This window comes from Amphiura filiformis, chromosome 20 (genome assembly GCF_039555335.1).
Source record: "Amphiura filiformis chromosome 20, Afil_fr2py, whole genome shotgun sequence".
NCBI lineage: Eukaryota > Metazoa > Echinodermata > Ophiuroidea > Amphilepidida > Amphiuridae > Amphiura > Amphiura filiformis.
In genome coordinates this window covers 32,157,628-32,181,579 of record NC_092647.1, presented here as the reverse complement: position 1 = coordinate 32,181,579, position 23,952 = coordinate 32,157,628, and the positions used below count along the sequence as shown (strand labels likewise).

Below are 23,952 nucleotides of genomic sequence, written 5' to 3'. Positions count from 1 at the left end.
ACAACTGTGCAGGGCATGTCAAGCATATGGAAAAGCAGAGGCCTATCCATTGACCTCAAGGTACGCCTACTTCGTGCAACTGTGTTTTCCATTGCCACTTATGGATGCGAGTCTTGGGCTATGACCAAGAATGATAGGAAAAGAGTAGATGCTTTTGAGATGTGGTGTTACAGGAGGCTTCTACGAGTGACATGGAAAGACAGGAGAACAAATTCCTGGATCCTCGACAAGATTGGTACAAGTCTAACCATCAGAAGCGGCATAATGGAGAGAAAGCTGAAGTACTTTGGCCATATTGTCAGGAAACATGGAGGTGTAGAAAACAGATTTTGCAAGGGGCTATGGAAGGCAAACGAGGAAGAGGACGTCCACCAACATCTTGGACTAATGACGTGAAGCTGGTTTCTAACCAGGGAATGCAAGGTGCAACGCACTTGGCATCAGATCGAGTGAGATGGCGTACTCTTGTGAAGACCACAGCAGCGCTACACAGCGCCACCTGACACAGAGAGAGAGAGAATTGAAGCACAATCTGCATTTTGGTGACTTTGTTTTGCTTTCAGTTATAATGCACGATTATAATATTATTATTTGCGATTGGACCGACATAATATTTTTCAGTTGGAAAATTAAAATTTATTTTGATACAGTTGTGGAAGTCACGGCTGCCGAATTCAGCACCATGACAAAGTGTATGAACATAGACGTGATATCAGATAGGATAATCATTATAAAAGCCTGTTTAATTCCATGTTCATGATGGATTTATGGACATTTGGAAGTCTGCTATAGGCATGTGAGTATTATAAACTAGGATCGTGTAGAGGTATGACAGGGCATGGTTCAACATGCCGCATAATGTTACGGCTGAATTTAAGGTGCTGCGTCATTCTGTAGAAAATACGCACAATTTTACGGTTCAACATGCCGCATGATGTTACGACTCGGAAAACATTGACGTACCAGTCATTGGCAAAATGCCTGTGGATTAACAACAACAACCCCCCACACACACCCACCCCCACAGTGACAATTTGCCACAAAATGAAAACCATTAAAATTGTTCTAGGTTTAAAATTTTACTACATTTCAAAGTCACTAACTTTCCCATTATATCAGTAAAGCTTTGTTATGTAATAGCCAACATGACCTCTACGTATAGCCACTTCACACCTTTTCGTGCAGTGTCAACACACAGACACATGTCATTGTTTACATAGCGCTATAGCCAGGCAATATGCAGCCATGCATACATGTACCTGTAAGATGCATGGAACAATGTTTTATACATCTAAACCCTAACCTAAATTATAACCCTACACTCTAACTCTATGACATAACCCTAAATCTAAACCCTAACATTGCAATTGCTAGTGGTCATGAATTGAAATTATAGCCATTCCAATATGGCAGCTTAGTTATAGAAGTACAAGATGGCGTCCAAAATGACATCCATTTTAACCTCTTAGCCTATTTTGGATAATGCCAACCAATTCAAGCCTCCAATTTCATCATGTAAGGGGTTATATTAAAATAACATTACGTAACCATTGATACACAGATGGGTTTCATTTCAACTTCTTTCCATTTCTGGTCAAAAAAGTGCATTTATTGAAAGATGTTTTGATAATAATTTTGATTTTGCCAAAATTAGCTGTTTTTAGAGAAAATTTTGCCCAAACGTATTATATACCTCAACTAAAGTTCCCGTCATCTGATTGGTTAAAAGCGCGGGCATAGTTTTGACTATGCCTGCAAAAGTAACTATTCCCCGGGCATAGTTCTGCATGTGTGTCGTTCCAAGCGTAAAATGATATTTCGCGCGCTATAATTACGCGGAAATCGCAGATTGTAATGATCTGTGCCGTTCGCATTGAAACTATTAATTTCTCTTCTCAAAATCGACGCTTTTAACTAAACAGATGACAAGAGTCTTATGATTTGGTATATAAAACAAATATTGACTGCTTTTTATTCCGAGCATGGATAAAGTTATAGGCCCGCGGTGATCTCAAAACATGACTTTTTCCTTCGGCTATGCCTCGGGCCATAGTCATGGTTTTGAGATCACCTTGGACCTATAAATTTAACCATGCCTCTCACAGCAGTCAATATTTGTATAGTAGTATACGGGTTTTTTTTGTGCTTTCTTATTGTTTTAAAGGTGCAACAAAAAACCCATTAAATTACTCGGTGACACGAACATTCCTATGTTATACTACTGGTTTGACCACACGCCTATTATAGTGTGCTTTGAAAGGTGTTTCTGACCCTTCTGTATTTCTCCTGGTTTTGCATGGCTTTTAGAATCCTGGGTTTGCTGAGTAAAATCTATGGTTATTAACGGTATTATTCTACGCCGTTTTCGGGTCTGTTTTCTGATGCTGTCCTTCAGCTTCAGACTTGATTACATTTTAACATGTGGTACGTTCCATTAGAGTTTCTGGATATCAACTGAGATATTGGTATATAACACGTGGAGTGTGACTTCCGGTTTTTTATACTGCAAATTGTTCAAACCGTCTTTTTTGAGTCGTGGTTTAAAGTTCTTTAGAAGATTATGCCTGAAACGAAACAAGAAAAAATATTAAGATGATTTTCTTATTATAGTTAAACCAAGATGATCATTCGGAGATATATCAGGCGTATTTCAAATTTGTGTCATTTTGAGAAAACGGGACTTTTGTATGCAAATTTATATACAATACATAATAGTATGTGAGCCCAGAATTGGACAGTACCACTTGGGGGGCAAAGCTACACGTTCATTTTTACCATACTAGTAGTTGACATCATGGGCTACACAAAAATGCCTGAAAGCAATTGAACCGGAGTAGTTTTTGGCGGATAAAGGTCATCGAACTTTACACTGGGTCAAATTTAAAACTTGCTCAAATTGTTTAAAACCCTTTCATGGTATTCATCTAGTCACAATGATTCAGAAAATGTATTTACCATTCTTGAGTTATAACCGAAAACAGCGTTACTTTTTACATGTTTTTATGGAATTTTGAACTTCTACTCTTTGTACCATTATTTTTGGTATTTCTTTAATTATTATCAAATTTTCAGCTTTGAGACTTGGTGTAATTGAAGAGAACTATATTTAAAACCAATACACCAAAACATTGCAAAATTACCAAAAATCACGATACGTCATTATGCATGTCATGTGATGAACCCGGCGAAATAACAATCGGAAAAGGACAAGGGGGAAAGGCGACATTTTCTTAACATGCATGGGCATGCATGTAATTCATCTTACCTCTCTTTCATGAGTGGAGCACTTTGATGATGATGTTTAATGACATTATAGTATCCTTTAGGTCCTTTGATACGGGTGATCTCTAGTCCGGCTTCTCCAACGCGTTTCAATATTTCATCATCCTCAGCACCCCAACCCCAATAAACATTGGGAAAACCATTAATTTGGAATACTTGACCTCGGCCTAATCCCATCACAGCACCAAAGAAATTATTGTAGGGTAATCTAAAAAAGAAACAAATACACAAACGAAATAGGTTTACAAAGGGACATCAATATACCACATCACAATCCCTGCATAAGTTACACCATCAGCCGTCGCAGCATTAGGCGGAGGCGCCATATTTAGCGTTAGCTTTGGACAGTTGATTATTTTCTTTATTTCCTTACCCGAGTGAAAATAGTTCAAAAGTTGTGAGCCGATTGAAATAATTCTTTTGGTTTATTAACGCTAACGATTAAGGGTTTCTTTTCATACCAAAATATATTTGATCAACTTTTCAGAAATAGGAGTAAAAGAGGGGGCAATGAGGGGCCTCTATTTGGGGGGGGGGGGCACTCTGTATAACAAGGGTTACCATCGACTTGCCCAAATATCGTGATTTACGTGTTGAACCAATGGTCTGTCAAAATACTGGATATGTTATTTATAGTCGCCCGTCCTCTGCAAACTGACTTACTTATATTCCCATCGATCTGCTCCACTCAAGAAATGCCTTGGCATGCCACTACAGCCATAGTAGTTGTTGTCGCTAATGGGGATATGATCCACGTCGTGAAAAACAAAACAATCCCATTTGGAGAAATTTAGCGACTCCAGGAAGCCCACATTCATTAACATAGCTCGGTTGAAGTTCAGCTTATTTGCCTGTGAACATATCAATATAATAAATAAAACTGAGCATGCTGAGGGCAAGAAGACCGTAAGTCATATTTGGCGTTTTGAGATATGATCGTTTAAACTTGTTAAAATAAGATAATTTGGAAACCAAAAAAGCCATAATATTGACACTTCTCAGGTACATGGGTATAGACAAGAAGCTAAGAATCATTTTGTATATCAACTAAGCAAATATCTGTAATATTGATCGATATTGTTCGATTTATCATTTTTGGACTTACGGTCTTCTTGCGCTCGGATTGAAACAAAAGCTTATACATGTAACTCAAAGCGGAATGATGGAAATACTAATTCCATATTGGTAATCTATGTGCAAAGACGACCTACAAAGCTTTACACGTTCCTTTAAAGCGACACATTGGAATTCACCAATTTTGGAATTTCCAATGGTACAAGCCCAGGGTGCACTCACTAAAATGGGTGACAGGGATGTGCGACCCTCTCACCCAATGACCCCTTTTTGTTTTACTGAATTCGCTCTCACCCATTGACACTCTTTTTTGTTTTTCCTGCCACCAAAAGACCCTCTTTTTTCAAATCCGATTGGATTCCAACGCTTCCCTGAACGATTTGTTCCCGCATTCATCTCTACTCGTTGCTTTGTCGCACGACACAAAACTTGTGTTGCCGCCAACACGAGTCTGGTTGTTAACATTACTCGTTGACTGCCGATAAAACGCCCAATAAAGACTTAGTCACCGGACCGCGCCGGCCAGTTAAAGTACATGCCCTATAACACCACTCCACACCATACATAAATTCTCCCAAAAAAAGTCAAATTTTAATTTACTTCTTTTAAAGTTTGGCAGAGGCGGGGTTCGAACTCACGGCGCAACGCTTAGTACTCTATGAGCCTAGCGCCTTAGACCACTAGGCCACTTGTCTTCTTGTTATTCATCTGAAACTTATTTACAAATATAATCGCAACTTCAACATAGGCCTACCACGTGACAAGCAAAGGCAGAAAACGTATTATATTTTGGAATTTTATCTGCTTAAAACATTAATGTGTATTATAATAGAGCTACCATTATTTATATTGTTGAATTCTCAAGCGCATAGAGACAATTAATACGAGCGTCCTATGATACATACACAATACATAAAATCGATTTTGATCTTCGGCATTACTCGGTGACCTCCGATAAAACGCCCAATAACGCCGGTCAGTTAAAAAAAAAAGCTTAAGTACATGCCCTATTGAGATAAGCAATCCTTTTGTGATATGTCCATTCATCCATATAATAATAGCAATCAGATTTTTGGATGGATGTTTTACACAGTGATTGGAGAAGAAGCTATGTAAATAATCAAAAGTACATGTCTACAAATTGACAAGGACAACTCCTTTTGTCAAAATTGTTTTCACCTATTGCTCAGTATGTTAATTAATCCGATTAATTACGTAATTTCGCCAGCGTATGATATATCAGTACTAATATGTAGGCCCAAGGAGGTTAGATCATGGAGGTAGTAGAGAAGGAGAAAGCTCGCACGCATTCTATTGTACAATCATAATTGCCGCCCTTTGAGGTTTTCAGATCAACGTTTTGATTATGTAACCGATTATCACTTATAATCTTTTGTGCTGTATACATGCATGGTCGCACACTTGTGTGCGCTATAAATATGATGAAACAGCATAAGTCATTCTAACTTGATGAAAATGATGCACATTATGCTTTACATCTCTTTCATTGCCTAGTTTAAAAGAGGGCTCAGGACGCGGTTTATTTTGAAACCTCGGGGGAGGAACAATTGTTAAAATTTTGGGTAAACAAATAAAATCGGACCAACCCGGGCAGTACCGGGCAACACTGAGATACATCTCGTTTGATGGGAGAATTCCTCAACTTAAAAATGCGCAATTTGTTTTAATAAGATCTTCGTATTTTTAAAACAGTGGTGAAAACAATTTTACCCGTCCTTAAAATGTGTGTGAAGTGCACCATTCCATAATAACCTGTTTAGAAACATTCTGGAACAACATGTTTCAACATATTAATCGTAAAAATCATTATTATATTAAATGAAATATGAATATTCAAGTTCAACAGCTAAGTAAATGTATGCGCATCCATAATACATGTTTTGCGCATACGTGATTTACTTGTTACTAAATATGAACCCCCATGAGACGGAGTCATTCCAGAAATTATCGGCGATGATCATTAGATCAAAGGTATATCTGTCTCTATTGTGTTTACAATAGAATTTACGTAATGAGCTTAACGCGAGCTCACTCCTTCTCTACTACCTTCATGGTTAGATATAGAAAGAAGAGGAAATAGATTACGTATCGCATATTGGTCCTTTGTGCCTATTAGAGTTTCCGCCAAGGGGAGGAAGAAAAAAAGGAAGGGGGAGGAGAGAGAGGAGAGGGAGACCGATGGAGTCACAGGGCTCTAAATTACATAGGCGTAGATCGGGGGGGATAAATGCCACAATATTTTGCCAGGGGGATGGTCAATATAATCACCCCCCAATATTGACGCCTGTGTATTGGTTTGTGTCGAAATTAACCTCATATTTGGCCATTTTATAGCCACAAAATGCCATTTTTAGCGCTTTGCGCGAATTTATTCCACTTTTGTCCCATATTTCACCAGTTTAGTTTCAATAGACCTATGCTAAAATTTTCGCGCGCATTTGTACCATAAGGTTCACTGTACTGGGTACTTTTAAAAAATCCTAACCTAACCTAAACATAACTTTAACCCTTAGATTGGAGCTCTACTAGAAGTAAAAATATAGATAGTGAACGAATTTAGTATTTCTATATCTATGTGAGAATGATACAATAGAGGCCCTGCATGAAATTATTGATTGGCTCCAAACAAAGGTTTTCAACCGGTGTCCTTCACCGTAGTTATGGCGGAGTGCAGTCCATTCAATCAAATGTTGTCATCAACCTATTTGATCGTAGTGCAGGATTATGTGTGAGACGAACTGTCACGGTAGATTGCAATCATGCTTTTGTTGAATGCATTTGAGTAGTCCGCCATATTTACGGGATGATACGTCGCATGCAAGGCCTCTATATGACATGATGAACATAGTCATTGATTCATCAGTTTTAAAATAGACTAGGCGGTTACCCATGTTTGGCGGTTCTCGGCTGGGCGCGATTACCAGGCTGATGGTGACATGCCCATATGACAATTTTTACTAATTTGACCTCAGATGACCCCAGGGTGACATTGGATGACCCCAAAATGACCTAAACTTATAACTCTAAATGTTGACTGTACCTACCAAGTTTCATGCCCATATATGAGCTTTTACTAATTTGACCTCAGATGACCCGTGGTGACCTTGGATGACCCCAAAATGACCTTCAAAAAATGCTGCTTTAAATGTTGACTGTCATCATGCCCATACGACACTTTTTAGTAATTTGACCTTAGATGACCCCTGGGAGGGGACCCCGTGGTCAGATGACTTAACGAACATAAACATCTTCTTGCCAGCACAGAACTATACCCACCCACCGAGTTTGAGCCCTGTAGGACCTAGTTTCATGCCCATATGACAGTTTTTAGTCATTTGACCTCAAATGACCCCTGGGAGGGAGCCCGGGGTCGGACGACTTAACGAACATAAACATCTTCTTGCCAGGACAGAACTACACCCACCCACCGAGTTTGAGTCCCGTACGACCTAGTTTCATGCCCATATGACAGTTTTTAGTCATTTGACCTCAAATGACCCCTGGGAGGGGGCCCCGGGGTCGGATGACTTAACGAACATAAACATCTTCTTGCCAGGACAGAACGTCACCCACCCACCGAGTTTGAGTCCCGTACGACCTAGTTTCATGCCCATATGACAGTTTTTAGTCATTTGACCTCAAATGACCCCTGGGAGGGGCCCTGGGGTCGGATGACTTAACGAACATAAACTTCTTCGGGCCAGGACAGAACTACACCCACCCACCGAGTTTGAGCCTCGTACGACCTAGTTTCATGCCCATATGACAGTCTTTAGTCATTTGACCTCAAATGACCCATGGGGGGGGGGGGGGCGGGGTCGGATGACTTAACGAACATAAACTTCTTCTTGCCAGGACAGAGCTACACCCACCCACCGAGTTTGAGCCCCGTACGACCTACGACGGCCTCACATTAGCAGTCACAGACAAAACCTAAATCTACAGAATATATCCATTACTCGTCGATACTCGAAAGAGCTCAAAATAAATAACTTAGAAAATTTTCTTGATGTCCTTTAACATGTTTTCATAGTTAACCATCGTTAGCCATGGAAATCTATCATGAGAACTGACCGGTGACTAAGTCCGATTTATTGGGACGTTTATCGGCAGTCAACGAGTAATGAGACCGAAACATCCCTAGTTTCGAACTGCTGTCAGCACCTCCCCGTCACTTCCAAAGTTGAGTGCCCTCCGGGTACAACATTAACATGAGTACATGTAGGTGTTTATTACACATAATCTAACAATTAAGGTATAGTTTTCTCAGCAGTAAGATATCAAAAAAGAAAAGAAATATTGGGAAATTACACATTTACAAAACGCTACAGACAGGGCCCCGCCAATCGGTTAATCCCTTATAATCTCATCTTAATCCCCACCAGTTCCCCACAATACCGTACCCCAGATAGGTGTGTACTTCGTCTAAGAGAATACCAAACAAACTCTAATCCGAACCCTAACCCTAACCTTAATCCTACCCTAACCCTAACCCTTACCCTAATCCTAACCCTAATTCATTACCCTAACTGTAATCCTAGTATTTCGTGCTCTCTTACACTAAGGATAAACTCCAGAAATGGGTGGGATTAAGAAAGTACTTGAACACTGAATGCATAACGTGTGCCAAAAACTCTTGTACATACCTGCTCAGCAACATAAAATCCAAACTCCAGCTTTTGACGCTGTAACATTGGCGTGAGGAAGCGGATAACTATTGGTAGATGGAACGAGCGGTTTCTGTACGGAATCACAATGGCCACCTAAGGATGTGGGGAAAAAAGAAAATATCCGATGATAAGAAATATACAGGGAATCGCACACTAGTACAATTAAACATGAAATTACAATAGAAAAATAACATACACAGGCAGGTAAACCAGAGAAAAAACTCCGGATATATACATGCCTGTGCGGGGAATTGAACCCCATACCCCTCGCTTACGGGGCGAGCGCTCCTACCACTGAGCTACACAGATTGTCCCTGATAAACCCTGACTCAAGTCTGGTACTGAAGGACATGAGCAGTCAGGGTAAACAGTACAAACAGCACATAACACACCAGTGTACGAGATCAACTCATGATGATTTATACCGTCAGCGTAATAATCATACAAACAAGGGAAGAGGCTTACGCATCATCACTGACAAAGAAACATTCAAACATTACGAACTAGCGCACGAGATTTAATTAATGATGCTTAATTGTTATTCTTATCAATATACAGAGGAAAGATGAATCACGCATCGCACACTAGCGCAATTACACATAAAATTACAGTGGAAACATAACATGCACATGCAGGTAAACTAGACGTTCGCCTTTCGTATCTCTTTCCTTGTTGGAAAGGTATAACGTTGAGGAGATAGGAACATGTACAGAAGATCCGGGACCTACTCTGCCATGTTTGGCTGAGTAACGGTACATGAACACGGTCTTTTGTGCCTATGGAAATTAGTCATTGTGTAAAGCTGTGTTTATACCCAGACTGAATCATTGTCGCTAACTACACAAGTTATGTGTGCAATTTTAGAGAACGTTGACCGACAGAGGGTGTCAATATAGGTTTACGTGTCGCTTTTGAAAAACAGCGAATCATGCGCATGCTCAGCAGGCAAATACGACGGCGATTTAGTACACTGACCATGCGTGCGATTCAGGTTTCTCCAAAAGCGATTGAGTATAAATGCATCTTTAGAAATGACCGGCGATTGTGTGTTCTCAAGTGGGTTTTATCATGTTAATTAGTGACCTCGATCAAGCATTGAAATGCTGTCATTTTTTGTACTGGATCGTTCAAGCATCTCCAACAAATTTTTTTTTGTAAGTGCCTCTGGCCCTAGTAGAAGTAAAAACGGATACTATGGCCAGAGTTCTAGGGCTAAGGTAAACCAGAGAAAATCTCTGGAGTTCGGACATACCTGCCTGTGCGGGGAATTGAACCATATAATAGACAACTCTCCTACGGGGCGAGCGCTCTAACCATGGAGGTATATAAATAAATGGAGAATGATCCAGCCAAGCCTCTTTTGTACTACGTTGGTTATGACCAATTATTGTTGAATAGGCCATTTCAGGTTTATATTGATTATGCTAAGCTGATTACATTGTGAAGTCTGTTTCACTGGCCATTGATTTCAATGGGGTAAAATGAAGTTTTTACTTATTGGAAAGTGCTCATGTTTCATAAAATTTTGATATCAAAATCCCATTTTCGCCAAAAATTGAGTGCTTAAATTGCATCAAGAAATCAGTCTTTTGAAAAAAGAAACACCTTATCTGTTGTCATCTTGTGACTCCTACATTTTGGTCATGAAAAATTGAATTATGACTTTTTTTCCAAAAAGTTATGACCCCCCCCCCCCCGTATATTTGGAAGCCCTCCCTCCAAAGAAAATAATAGCCTCCTAATAATATTAATAATCATTTAGGCCTAAATACTGATAATTATTTATTATACAATGAGAAGTTTAATGATGATGATTTAGGCGGCCTATACGATTTCATGACAATACAGAATTAAAAGTTTAAAAACAATATTAACATGTCATCCGTCATGGCACTCAATCAATTTGACCCGAAGCTTCAACCAAAATCACGGTTATCATACACGAAACTATGAGCATGGACGTACTAAATATTATTTAGTACGTCCATGCTATGAGAAACTGTTTAAACAAAGTATGTAGGGCCTATACATTCCGTATATCAATTTCTCTCTTGAAAAGATTGTCTGATCATCACTTTTGCTTGAATTCCGAAGTACTTCAGGTAAATTTTGCTCGCTCGTAACTCAAATGGCCCAAATTGGCCCAACATAATTTTTTCACAATCGGAAGGTAAAACCGTTTTCCTTTCATTTGCACTATATTTGAACTCCCTCAGACCCCTTAAAAGCTTAATATATGAACATGAAAACTAAGTATATTTGTCAAGTTACGGCACAACTAGTGTAAAAAACAGTTTCATAACTTGAGAACAGAACATCCGAATTTCTTCGGGTTTTCGCACGATCATACATTGAAACTATAAGCTATCAAAACTGGTGACTTTGAACTAGCTGATTGACTAGCTGACGTCATTATACAGTCTCTTTTACAAGGCTTCCGGTACGGGTCAATGTAGGGTCAATTCCTATGAGGAATTTTTGGGAGTGACAATCAATGAACCATGGTAGAGGCTCATAACCATCGTGGAGATCAATAGCTTGGCTGAAGTGGCTGGTCAATTGAAGTTTGGTGACTCATTGAATAGAGGTAACGGGTAATCTCCACTTAGGAGATTAAAATTCTGGCGATCATTCTCCATTTATTTATATACCTCCATGCTCTAACCACTGAGCTACTGTTTATGGAAACATAACATGCACAGGCAGATAAACCAGAACAAAATCCGGAAATACCTCCCTGTGTGTAGAATTGAACCATAGACCTCTCTCCTACGGGGCGAGCGCTCTTCATACTTCTGAATTGAGCACTTTTCTACCTGGCAGTTTCGCTACTTCTTGCATACAAAAAACTATATATAAAAGCCTTTGATTTTTGCAGTTACGATCGTGTACAAAACAGAATTTGTTTATACGCTTTTTCACTCGCTTCGGTCGCGTTTTTTCGGGTAAAATCTACCATTTTTGGCCCTCAAGCGCCGGATTTTACATGCATCGTAAAACAAACAAACATACAGGGTGAGTAAAAAAAAAGTGCAATAGAGCAAATAATCGATATTTATGTAAGAACCAAGTTAAACTTTCCCATTATTGAAATTTTTAATAAATGCCACACTCAATAGTCACCTTCTATGAAAAAAAATGAAGTGACTGGCTGCTATCGTTTAATTTATATGAGTCTTTTGCTACGATACCCAATTTCATTATTTGTCCACGAGGTACATGTACCATGTATTTTGAATGAGAGCACACAATGCAGGATAAAGGCACCAGCTCTGAAACTGACTATAACGTGAATAAGGTTAATTTTTGCGTTATTTTAATCTCTTTTTTTCTGTTCAAACAAATTTTTCAACATTACTTTAAATCCGTCATACCTCACTCGACTCCAACTCCAGTTTATTTATTCCCAATATGTCCAACTTACTGGATATTTGTAATTCACTCTACTTCAAAACCCGCCTACACATTTATGTTTTTGATAGAGAATAAACATCTTTAAAATAAAGAGGAGAAATGAAAACAACAACAATTAATGTTTCTTCTCCTTGAACAAGACCAAGGGCAATAACACTTTGGGTCCTCCATTTTATTTCAATGCCAATGAGGTTAAGAAAATGGCAGTTGTTCCAAATCTACCTTACACAGAGTGTGATGACATTCAATTATTGATGTCTCTTGGACAAACATTAAAATTGGGTATCGCTATAAAATGTGTCATAAAAACAAAACGGTAAATGCTAATTCCTTGATTAGTTCACACAAGATCACTAATGGATATGTTATTTATAAAATGTTTTGAAACCCAAAAGGTTCAGCTCGGTTCTTAAATAAAAATGGGTTCATTTCTCTATTGCATTTTTTTTACTCACCCTGTTCAATCCCCCAAACGCAAAATATGTGTTGGCAGGTCCCATAGAGCAGCGTTTGTTTTTTGCCTCAGAGAAAAACACAAAAACTTACTTGTGTGGGACAAGTGCCCTTTTAATGGAATCATCAGCGTGTTTAGTAAATACAATGGGTCGTTAACTAACTCTCACCTTCCATCTCGGCACACAATCTAATGGGTCCAAATTCCACCGGGTGTATACATATAATTGTCAGTTAGCATCCGATTGGATTCCAACGCTTCCCTGTAAGCTTTGTTCCCGCATTCATCTCTACTCGTTGCTTTGTCGCACGACACAAAACTTTTGTTGCCGCCAACACGAGTCTGGTTGATAAGACTGTTAGTCTTTTCTACCAATTGTCTAACATCCATAATCCTCTTCCCGAGTATGATTTTCTCAACTTCGTCAATAGAGACATCGCTTAAATTTACCTTTCTTTCAATTACTACGGAAAAATAGATACGATATATTAATCACCGTTTTGTCAAAACTAAATGTTCTATGCGATTTCTGGCGGAACCCGGCGGTTTCCAGCGTTTTCCGCCGGAAGAACGTCGAACCCGCCCAGAACCGGTGGTCGAGTTTTGACTTGATCCCCCAAGATTTTTATCCGCCCCAACGACCTAAGCTAATCGTAGATCTATCCTTTGCGCTCATTTTAGTGATAAAGTTTTTACCCCAGGACCTTACCCGGGGTATGACCGGCCGTCAAAGATGGCCATGGGGAGGGGGGGGGGGTGTTGAGGCCCACCATTGGTTTCTATATTTAAATTTAATGATTTTCATTTGGCTCCTGTAAAATTCTTCCAAGAGCTACTGACCCTTTACTTGTTATTTAGGTTGAAATAGTCATTTCCTTTTATATTGAGGAAAAAATTTAAAAAATTAAATTATTATGTGGGCATGTTTGCACTTATTTTGGTATCAATAGATAGAGGAGACTTATAGCTATACATTGGTACCAAATATAGCGGTATATGAAATTGAAAATAAGGGTGCAACAACACTGACCCCCCCCCCGCCTCGTAGTCCGTGTTACAAAATATGACTCAGTGGTTTTAGTGTTAAACCTACCCAATGCTGTTTAAATTACACATAAAATGACCTACACGGTCAATATAATTACCAACTACAAGTCTTTGCAATATTAGAATTTACAATAACTGTCCAGCAACACAGAGGTCATGGGTTCAGGCATTTCCAAAGTCAGCCAATCCCCGTTGGTTACACTTCAGATATGTTCAATAGGACCAATAAATACTTTATTAAGCCCAAAGCGGTACATGATTGAGACATTGTATCTCCGAACCAATAGTCTCTTACGCATTTTCATGGGCACCGCATATGGATCCAAAAGCCCAGGATGAAAAACTAATGTCCAAGGAACCAATATCAAAATGGCCACCGGGACGCCTACTAGCATTCATGGGCTGCAACTGATTTTCAATTTGTTCCGTTGAAATTATAAATATGCGAGAGAGCTGAGCCTGAACGTAATCTCGATATTTAAGGTAACAATGTTTGTTATTGAATTATTTTTTCAGAAGCAAAAATTATAGTGTCATAGACAAAAAAGGGACTTCGATACATAACAATTAATACAATAAATACGATATCGGCCTACCCAGATCCGGAATGTCGAGTTCTGGACAAACAGATGTGGCATTTCTACGCACAATAACGGTGGCAGGTTGTATATCTGTGGGGGAAAAGAACATTTTGTACATTATTACCAAAGAACTATTACATTATTTTATTTTGACAGACAGCTGGATACCCAAAACTAATTGTAAGACAACGAAAATTGATCGAGGTGGGAGAAAGAAAGAGAGAGGGCGAGAGAGAAGGGAGAGAGAGCTCTCACTGAACCGTTAAAGTGGGGACATTCATAGGAATTTTCACCGTCATAGTGAGGACTCAAGTGAAAAGTGGGGACATTGCGATGCCCCCACTTCAACGGTGAGCGTCATAAAAGCATAGACGGAGCTATTGCAACATGGGGACTATAGTAGGGGTCTTCGTTAGCGAGTGAGAGAGTACAGATGAAAGATTTAGGAGATATGAAGGTTGGACTAAAATGTGGGGACGAGAATAATTTGACCCCACTATGCGGTGAAAACATACACGTCTCCATTTGATTTTTATCTCACTTTTTAAAGGAAACACATAATACGGAAGAGATATTTTGGCCTTAAAATGGAAGTAGGGGCCCTCGACAGACTGGTGGCAGCGAAATAATCGTATTTAGCCCTCGTTATCTCGTTCTGGAGACCAAAAAGTGGGGACTGTCCCACTTGAACGGTTCGGTAGGGCGTAGAAAGAGGGGGGGAGAGAAAGGGAGAGGGGTAAAGAAAGAGAGAGGTAGAGAGAATGGGGGATAGGGAGGGAAAGAGAGAGGGAGAGAGAGAGAGATGGGGAGGGAGAGCGCGCGCCTGAGAGGGAGAGGGGGGAGGTCAGATACCCCACCATTAGCAATGATTAGCATGATTAGGAAGTTGTGCAAGTGTACCGATACTGTATTGTAATTTTACCACTGTCTGCCTGGGGTGCAGTCTATATCCACTCTGGCAAGATCACGGTGTCCCAAAAACACTACCGGTTCTTAAAAAATCTGTTTCTTGGAAAGTATTTAATTTATAGGTTTTGTTCAAATACGAAAGAACTGCACGATATTAAAATTGAGAGCCTGCGTGTAAGATGATGCTCGGTGCTTATCTTTTTTCGTGTTGATATTTTTATTGCACAAATAATCGCAGCTGGGTAAAAAGTTTAGAGTTTTCTCACACATTTATGTTTTTGGAATATTTCAAAATGCAAAAAAAATATCAAAAATCACACGTAAAGATGCAGAGGATGATTTAAGCACTTCCCATCACTCCACTGGGGTCAACTTGCGGTTAGCACAGCTGTGTGAGTGAACATGACACCACTGCTTGCCCATCGTAGACGTGTATGGTTAAATTTGAATTTGGATTGATATATTTACAATAAAAAAAACATTGAAAATGCTGGTCGATTTCACATGTTATGTACAGAAGGTATGAATTATCCTTAAAACACACATCACTTTTATTCTGAAATCAACCAAGTAATATTGACACACACAATTCTAAAACAACATCTTTTGCACAGAATTCAATGGGATTTGAAAAGTAAAGTGGTAGTTGAAACTCTAGTGATAACACTTTTACAGTGCATGATGGGGCTTCCTTAAATCATCCTCTGGTAAAGATGTAAGCATTTGATCATTGTCATTCTTAGCTCAGACGTTCTTTGAAAAGTGAAAATATAACATATTGCACAAAATAAAGAATTAAAGTTGTGAAGCTTCCAATTGTAAAAATCAATGTTTTCTAGGACAAAATGCTGTTTCAAATATTGTTATGGATAATTAATGCAAAAGTTTTAGCTTAGGGCTAAAGTTAAGGAGATACACAAACCTTATGAAGGGGTGAGCTATAATGAAAAAATCGTCTGTTGATTAAACTTGGAATTGATGCGCGCATTATGTAACCGCTCATTTCTTCACACCCGTCATAGTCAACCAACTAAAATGCACAATCAAATGAGTTACGCGCTGCTCTCAGGGCCGGATTTACCATAGGGTCCGATGGGCCGGGCCAAGGGCCCCAAATATATGGGGCCCCCAAAATTACCCTGTGCAGTGTGCATCTTCCATTTTAGCCAAAAAAACACCATGTTTTGGGCCAAAATATCCTACAAATATTGCCAACTTGGCCAATTGAGAGCACATGCCTTCCTCATGGTTCGTTTGGGGTCTCTAATTTTGGCCTGTCCCAGGGCCCCCCAAAAAGGTAAATCCGATACCAATATTATAGGTCCAAATTTGTTCACCTGGTAATTGTTTCTGGGACACCGTGTATCCGGGGAAAATATTTGCAACTGTTTTACATCAATATGCCATTTCCCAAAACCCTGTTTGCATCTGACGAAACGTCATCAGGGTCTCGATCGGCTCTCGAGATGATAGTTCGACATGGTATATTGGTTTAGTCGATGACAAAAGAGTGCTAACAATATTGAGCGAAAGAAAAGGCAGTGAAAGAAGAAAAGAAAAGAAAAGTGAAGAAAAAGAAGAAAAGAATTAAAAGAGAACTGATCGAAAAAAAGGAGAGACAAGCGGGAAGAGAAAATTCTCAGCAAACAAAACAATATTTTCAAAAGGGTTTAAAAACGTTTTAATAACGTTTAGCCTTATTATTGTAACGTTTTCAAAACGTAATCAAAAATGTTTTAATTATGCCATCAAACGTTCGTAATTGATGCGTTCTTTCGGAGGGGAGGTGTGTCTGGAGTGGGTGTTTGTGTGTTTCTTTTTGTTTTGTTTGTGGTTTTTATACATTTAATCGTTAAATTTTATAGCATATGTTACAAAATACGTTTTGTGCTTGCTGACTTACCATTTGATTTAGATGTTACATTTGTTTCTGCTGCTTCTTCTGGTGTAATCAGAGGTGTCATTTTCTTTGGTTTAATGATGAACATATCAGCAGCATTAAATTTATCATGGTCAATCTCAGGAAAAGCCATCCAATTTCCCAGACTACGAAGTTGACGCTTTGTATTGGTATTATTACTCGATAGTATAGACTCAAGTGTGTTTTCTGTTTAAAAAAAATATTGATAAGTCATATGAATTTAACTCAATCATTTAGTAAACGAGAGATGGTTTTAAACAGCCAAAAGAGGGCTACGTGCATATCATTAATCAAAAAACAATACTCAAATTGTTATGAATGCCAACTTTAGACCGTATAAAATTAATGTTTTGGTTCTCGTCCAGAAGATTTTCATGAATTGATGAGGCAGGGAGGTTTGTTTTTTTCCTTTTTGCTCTTTAATGTAAAATTAGCATTGTTAGTAGTTTCGATCTTTTCCAATATTCGATGGAAGTTCAACATTACTGGGAGCATGGTGGCCTAGCGGAACGGGCACTGACTCATAATTGGAAGGTTGCGGGTTCGAGCCCCGGCGACGCCATCGTGTTGTGCCCTTGAGTAAGGCACTTTATCTCGATTACTCCTCTCCACCCAGGTGTTTAAATGGGTACCGGCATTCTTAAATGCTGGGAAGGTAACAGACTCGCTGTAGAGGAGGTGTAGCGATCCCCCTATAGCAACATTACTTGGAGGAGTCTGGCCCAATCGCCAATGAAAGAGAGATGGGCACTCCGATCACTGTTTATACAGGATCGTCTCCTTTACCTTTTTTTTTCAATATTACTGGAAATTGAATGGGAATAGATTGAATAACATTAAAAATTAAAAGACCTCACGAGCATCTAATATTCTTCGTCGTATATGCGGAGTCTGTATGGCCACTTAAAACATGTTTACTGCTTTGGTATACATGGTATAATGTCAATTAAATTTGTATCAAATTAAAGGACGGATAGCAACGTTTGCACAGTTGTTTTTTTTTGACCCGAGAGCACATCAGACATATCGAATTGCATTCTGAATACGTCCTTTGATATCAAATAATTCAGATCTGGATACGCCGAAAAGGAAAAGACACTCTAAACAAGGACGAGGGGGCCTACTCGCTCAACAACATATATGACCAACTCATCACGCCCTCTACAGCGGTTTCTGTCGACTATAAGAGAAAGCAGTCAGATGTGATGAGTTGCCAGTCTGATGAAACCACTATTGTAGTGTAGTGGTGATTCGTCACTAAAATTGTAAGTTTAACATCTTCATTTTTCTTGGATTTGCATAAAACGAACAATGTCAACAAATAATTTAGAATTTTTGAAATTCGTGATAAATCTCTGGCAAAATATTAAGAATTAATATTTTTGACATTTAACAGTCCTCGAAGTGATGGACGGTCTTTCCTCCCAGCTACAAATACGTTAAGTACATATCATTAGATTTAAAAAGTTTGCTTCGAGGACTGTTCAATGTCAAAAATATCAACAATGTCAATATTTAGTAATTTGCCATAAAATTTGTATTAGATCGGAAATTATTTGTATTATTATTATATCAGAAGGCCATTCCACGTATTCAGAATTCAATTTGGTGTGTCATGTGTGACCAATATGTTCTCAGGTCGAGTTCAAAACAAACGTCAGGTTAAATGTGGTCTTATGCCTAATAACGATACGATAAACATTTCAAATGTTAAGCATGATTAATAAAATGGATGAAATTGTTATCAAAGGTACACAGTTATATGTGCGCTTTTACCTGTTCTTATGACGCCTATAATTGTCCAAAAACCAACTGTCGACACACACGATAATATGAGCAATAAATACAGCATTCCTAAAGTGGGTCGTCGTGTTACATAGTTGAATGTCCATTTTAGTGGGTAACAAATTCGGGATATGACGGCCAATATATGATGTTTGCAGATGGTACCGTTCAAACGTGATGTTAAGTTATCATAATTGCGTTTAGACAACTCGTTTTCGTTTTGAACTCCTTTGCTCTTCCATGGAACCTCAAAAGGTCTATAGTTCTTCATATTGGTCGTCAATAAACTTCCAAGTATGGAAATCTAAGTTTATATGGTCAGAGTTCACGCTGTCTATTTTTGATTCAGTGCTCAACTGGTAACTGCCTTCATTTGGTTGTAGCTTGCATTTAGACCTACATCAGTTGAAGAAGTCATCCATATGCTCTGATGGTGGTATTACCGTAATTATCATTATTTTGTCCATGAGTCCATACCTGTAGAAAGGGATAGTGCAAGCACATAATTATTTACTCAGATGTCTTGATCCTTGTGTTTAATACGCAAACGTATTGTGAATAAGACTACATATATTTTATTTTCTGCTCAATATAAAAGGAAATGACTATTTTCACCTAACTAACACGTACAAAGTCAGTAGCTCTTAAAATGAAAATCATTAGGCCTCTCCCCTCTATGATCATCTTTGATGACCCGTCCTACCCCGGGTACGGGGTGGGTGAAAGTTGTATCACCAAAGGATTTATCTACGATTAGCTTAGGTCGTTTGGGCGTAAACGCGCGCGGTTTTTTTATGACGCTTAAAAATCTTGGGGGTATAACACCCCTCCCCCCCCTCGTAGTCTGGTAGCAAATTTAATACTAAACATCTTCTTTTTTTTAAAGTAACTAACCCCCTTTAAATAATGCCCATTATTCAAAAACGGGAGATTGTATTACAAATCTGTAAAATGCGTTGGAAACCGAATTTATTTCTGCGCATTTTGACACCTCATTTGTAGCAATTGTCTATATTGACGTCACAGCGTACATTTAAATCAATGTAACCCAAGATTTGAAAGTTGCAGTAAATTCTATTGATTTGTATTTAGTATAATGGAAGGAAATCTGTGTATATCTGAGTGTTTTTGTATTGTTGTAAGTGCAACTTTCAAATCTGGACCTCACTACATTAAATTGACCGCTGTTTTATTGTTTTCTGGGCTATCGTATCAAATGAGGTGTCACAATGCGCAGAAATAAATTCTGCTTCCATCGCATTTTACAGATTTGTAATACAATAGGCCATTCTTTAAGAGGGGTTAGTTATTGTTTTTGAGATGTTAGGTAGTTTAGTGTAATGTGTCATAGGACAGGTTATAGGTCACTTGAGGTCAAACAGGAAACTTCTATGAATTCGGGAAAAGAATCGAAAATGACGTAATGATGAGGATGATGTAGCTCAGGTTTACACAACAGGCGTCATATTGCAGAAGAGTTAGAGTTCATAAGGTAAACATTAAAAGTTAGTAGATTATGTCACTCGGGGTCCGTCTCTAATTATTAATGTTATTCACGTGTTGTAATACCGGTAGGTATTAAAACATTGATTTGTAAAAATGTTCCCGATTTCCAATGGCTAAATATAATTGTAGTACTCTATTCATTTTGGTAACTCTGTCCAATATGACGGTGACTTTCGAGATATCTACGCATCACATTTCATAATTAATGACATATCGTATTGACACCTGTCACTTTATTTGTGCGCATGGTCAAAAGGCGCAATAGACTATCCACAGACTATCCGGTTTAAATTAATAAATAAGGATCATGCGTTAAAATGGCGAATGATATGTCTTAAGTTGAAAAGTGGCGTGACCGGGGTCATGGCATTGCCCTTATGAATTCTCACCTCTTTGGTCAAATTTTGCAGCCATTTTGAATTTGCCCTGACCTTCGACCTCGGATGACATTTACGGTTTCATACTCCCCAAGTGTCACGGATCATTTTCCACAAGTTACAGCCTGATCGGGGCAACTTCAAATTTGATCTGCCCTTTGACCTCGGATGAGCTTTGTGTCTTAAGACTCTCCAAGTGTCAGTGATCATTTTCCTGAGTTACAGCCCAATTGGAGCAAGTTTGAATTTGACCTAACCGTTGACCTCCCATGACCTTTACGGTTTCATAGTCCCCAAGTGTCATGAAACATTTTACCCAAGTCACAACCCAATCGGAGCAACGTTACATTTGACCTTACCTTTGATCTCGGATGACCTTTGCTGTTTCATACTCCCCAGGTGTCAGGGATCATTTCCCCCGTGTTACAGACCATCGGACAATGTCGGATAAAAAATATAACCCCCCCCCCCCTCGTAGTTCTAAGGTTAAAGCTAATGAATAGCTATATACCCATACCAAAATATATTTGATCAACTTTTTAAAAATAGGAGAAAAATAGACGCAATGAGAATTCTGGTTTGGGGGACACCCTGTATAATATTTGACACTAAAATACTTTAAACTGTATACAGTCTCTTATCATTGTTATGACTTGTGGAGTTCCCTAAGTTTTCAGTTTATTACCGTCGGTGGTTCGTAAGTCACAGAACAGTGACTTTGAATAATTAGACAATCGTTTAAGGTTGGTAGGCATAAAGGCGAATAGGAACCAAATCTGATTATGATCCACTCTGTTACAACGGACTTTACGGGTCAAGTTGTAAGAAATAATATTATAATGACGCACTCCAAGTCTGTACACTTACATGTACATTTACAGTGTATAAAAGTGTCAAATATTTAACTTAATTATTATTATCTTTTAAAAATTTCCGAATTTGTACTTATAATTATACAAATCATAAAATGTTATTGTGCAATTACCTTTGCCGGATATGCAAATACCTTCATATAAATTAATGCACTTCTATCTTTGAAATGTATATGCAATTGCGTGAAATTTGTATCTTGAAATTACTTACAATTTGATTTATAATTTTATCTTATGAAAATGTCAAATTGTACTAGGGAACAGGTTTATACATTTTATTCATGTAAAAAATGGTTGCTGTGCAGTAGGTTTGACATTATAACATTTTGTATAAAATTGATTTTGTTGTTGATTATTCTAATGTGTAGTATAATTTTGTTGTTAGTAGTTAAGGTGGTACTACACCCCTTGATAAATCTGTGACTATTTTTTTAGATTTTCTCAAAAATAATAACACACTGGTAAAAAGTTATGTATATTATAGGGAAAGGAATCCAGTTACTACACTGGAATTTCAGTGACTCAAGACAAGCAGTGCGTTATTTATGATAAGAAGAGAGGTGCTACTAGAATGTACCTCATGTCTTAACATATAAGGAACCACTAATCTTGAATCACTCAAATTTCAGTGAAGTAATTGTATCCGTTGCCCCTACATTATACATAACTTTTGTTTGTTACCAGTGCGTAGTTATTTTTTGAGAAAAATGTAAAATTAGTCACAACATTTATGAGGGGGTGTAGTACCACCGTAATGTATAGTAAAAGTATGTTAGGGGTTTTGTTCACGCTGTATATGTAAGTCCGTCTGATGTATGCTATTGTTAAACCATAGGCGAACAGGGGACACCTAAATTTTCCTCTGGAAAGTGACGGATATGCGCCTACCGCGGCGTCTCGACGTACAAAACATTGCCACGGTTGTTTGTAAATAAAAATCAGAATTCGTATACTGTTTTGGTATTATTCTTGCATCAGTAGCATAAAACGCACCATAAATGCAGTTATAGACCTTTCTCTCAAACATTGTGATTTCGACTTATATTCATATCAGTATAGCTCTACATGAATTACTTTTTTTTTTTTTTTGGCTCTTGACTCTTTGAAAAATAAAAGAAAAAACAAACAAACATTCAAATATGTTGGGGTGTAATTGTATCGGCTCTATAAAGCCGAAATCACTGAGACCTGTTTATCCTTTTTATACTTGTTGTATGGATGAGCTACATATATACAAATATTTTATTAGATAACTGCAATTATATACATATACATACATACATACACACACCCCTACACACACCCCACACCCTTACATATATTATTATCTTGGTGGAAGTAAGAGACTCGCTCGTATACTGGATCACACAAACATTTTTTTACAAACAGCGTCCACAATATAATACAAACATATTACTAGGTCTTCTAAGCTTGATAAAACGTGGAAAATAACATACCTTATAGGCAAAATGCAGATTTCGTTATTTCGCAGTCTTGTCTTTCAAATGAAATGACAGTGTTAAAATCAAAGTGGGTATTTTGCTGCCTATATACACACTCCGATAATATGCAGTGATGCATTCAGGGGGTGATACTAAATTCGGTTATTCTATTAGCAGCGCAAACCCATGACATTCCGGCTTGTTATTGAGCTAGAAAGTCAGCCGATATACGTAATTATTATAAACTACTTTTTTATTTTACTAGAGCGCATCTAATTGTTATAACCAGACCATTCATACTCATTTTGCCATGGGCGTCAATTCCAGGGGGAGGGGGCAGGGGGACATGTTAACTCCACATGTTGGGATGGGGGACACAGTGTCAAATGTTAAATCCCCTCCCACACGTTTCGGCAAATACTTCCTTGGTCTAATTTGGCTTAGATATAATGAAGAGCTTTATTTCCAAACCGAGTCCACAAGATTTACTTTAAATTTAAATTCGGAATTTTCTTTTTGGCAATGAAAATAGTAAGATTTCTGTAAAATTACTGTGAAGTGAAGGTGACATATATATATGACCATAAAAACATGTTA

The 23,952-nt window shown here is 38.3% G+C and overlaps 1 protein-coding gene across 1 annotated transcript; it reads right to left on the bottom strand.

The window, feature by feature from the left end:
- Window positions 1-1,100: 1,100 nt before the first annotated feature.
- On the bottom strand, window positions 1,101-23,472 carry LOC140142611 (uncharacterized). The gene is given in 10 exon segments (XM_072164611.1): window positions 1,101-2,564; window positions 3,266-3,490; window positions 3,946-4,133; window positions 9,024-9,140; window positions 13,085-13,113; window positions 13,116-13,379; window positions 14,559-14,633; window positions 17,356-17,559; window positions 19,150-19,635; window positions 23,371-23,472. Coding segments are annotated over 9 exon segments (1,512 nt in total). The 5' UTR covers window positions 19,430-19,635; window positions 23,371-23,472; the 3' UTR covers window positions 1,101-2,434.
- Between the last annotated feature and the right edge of the window lie 480 nt (window positions 23,473-23,952).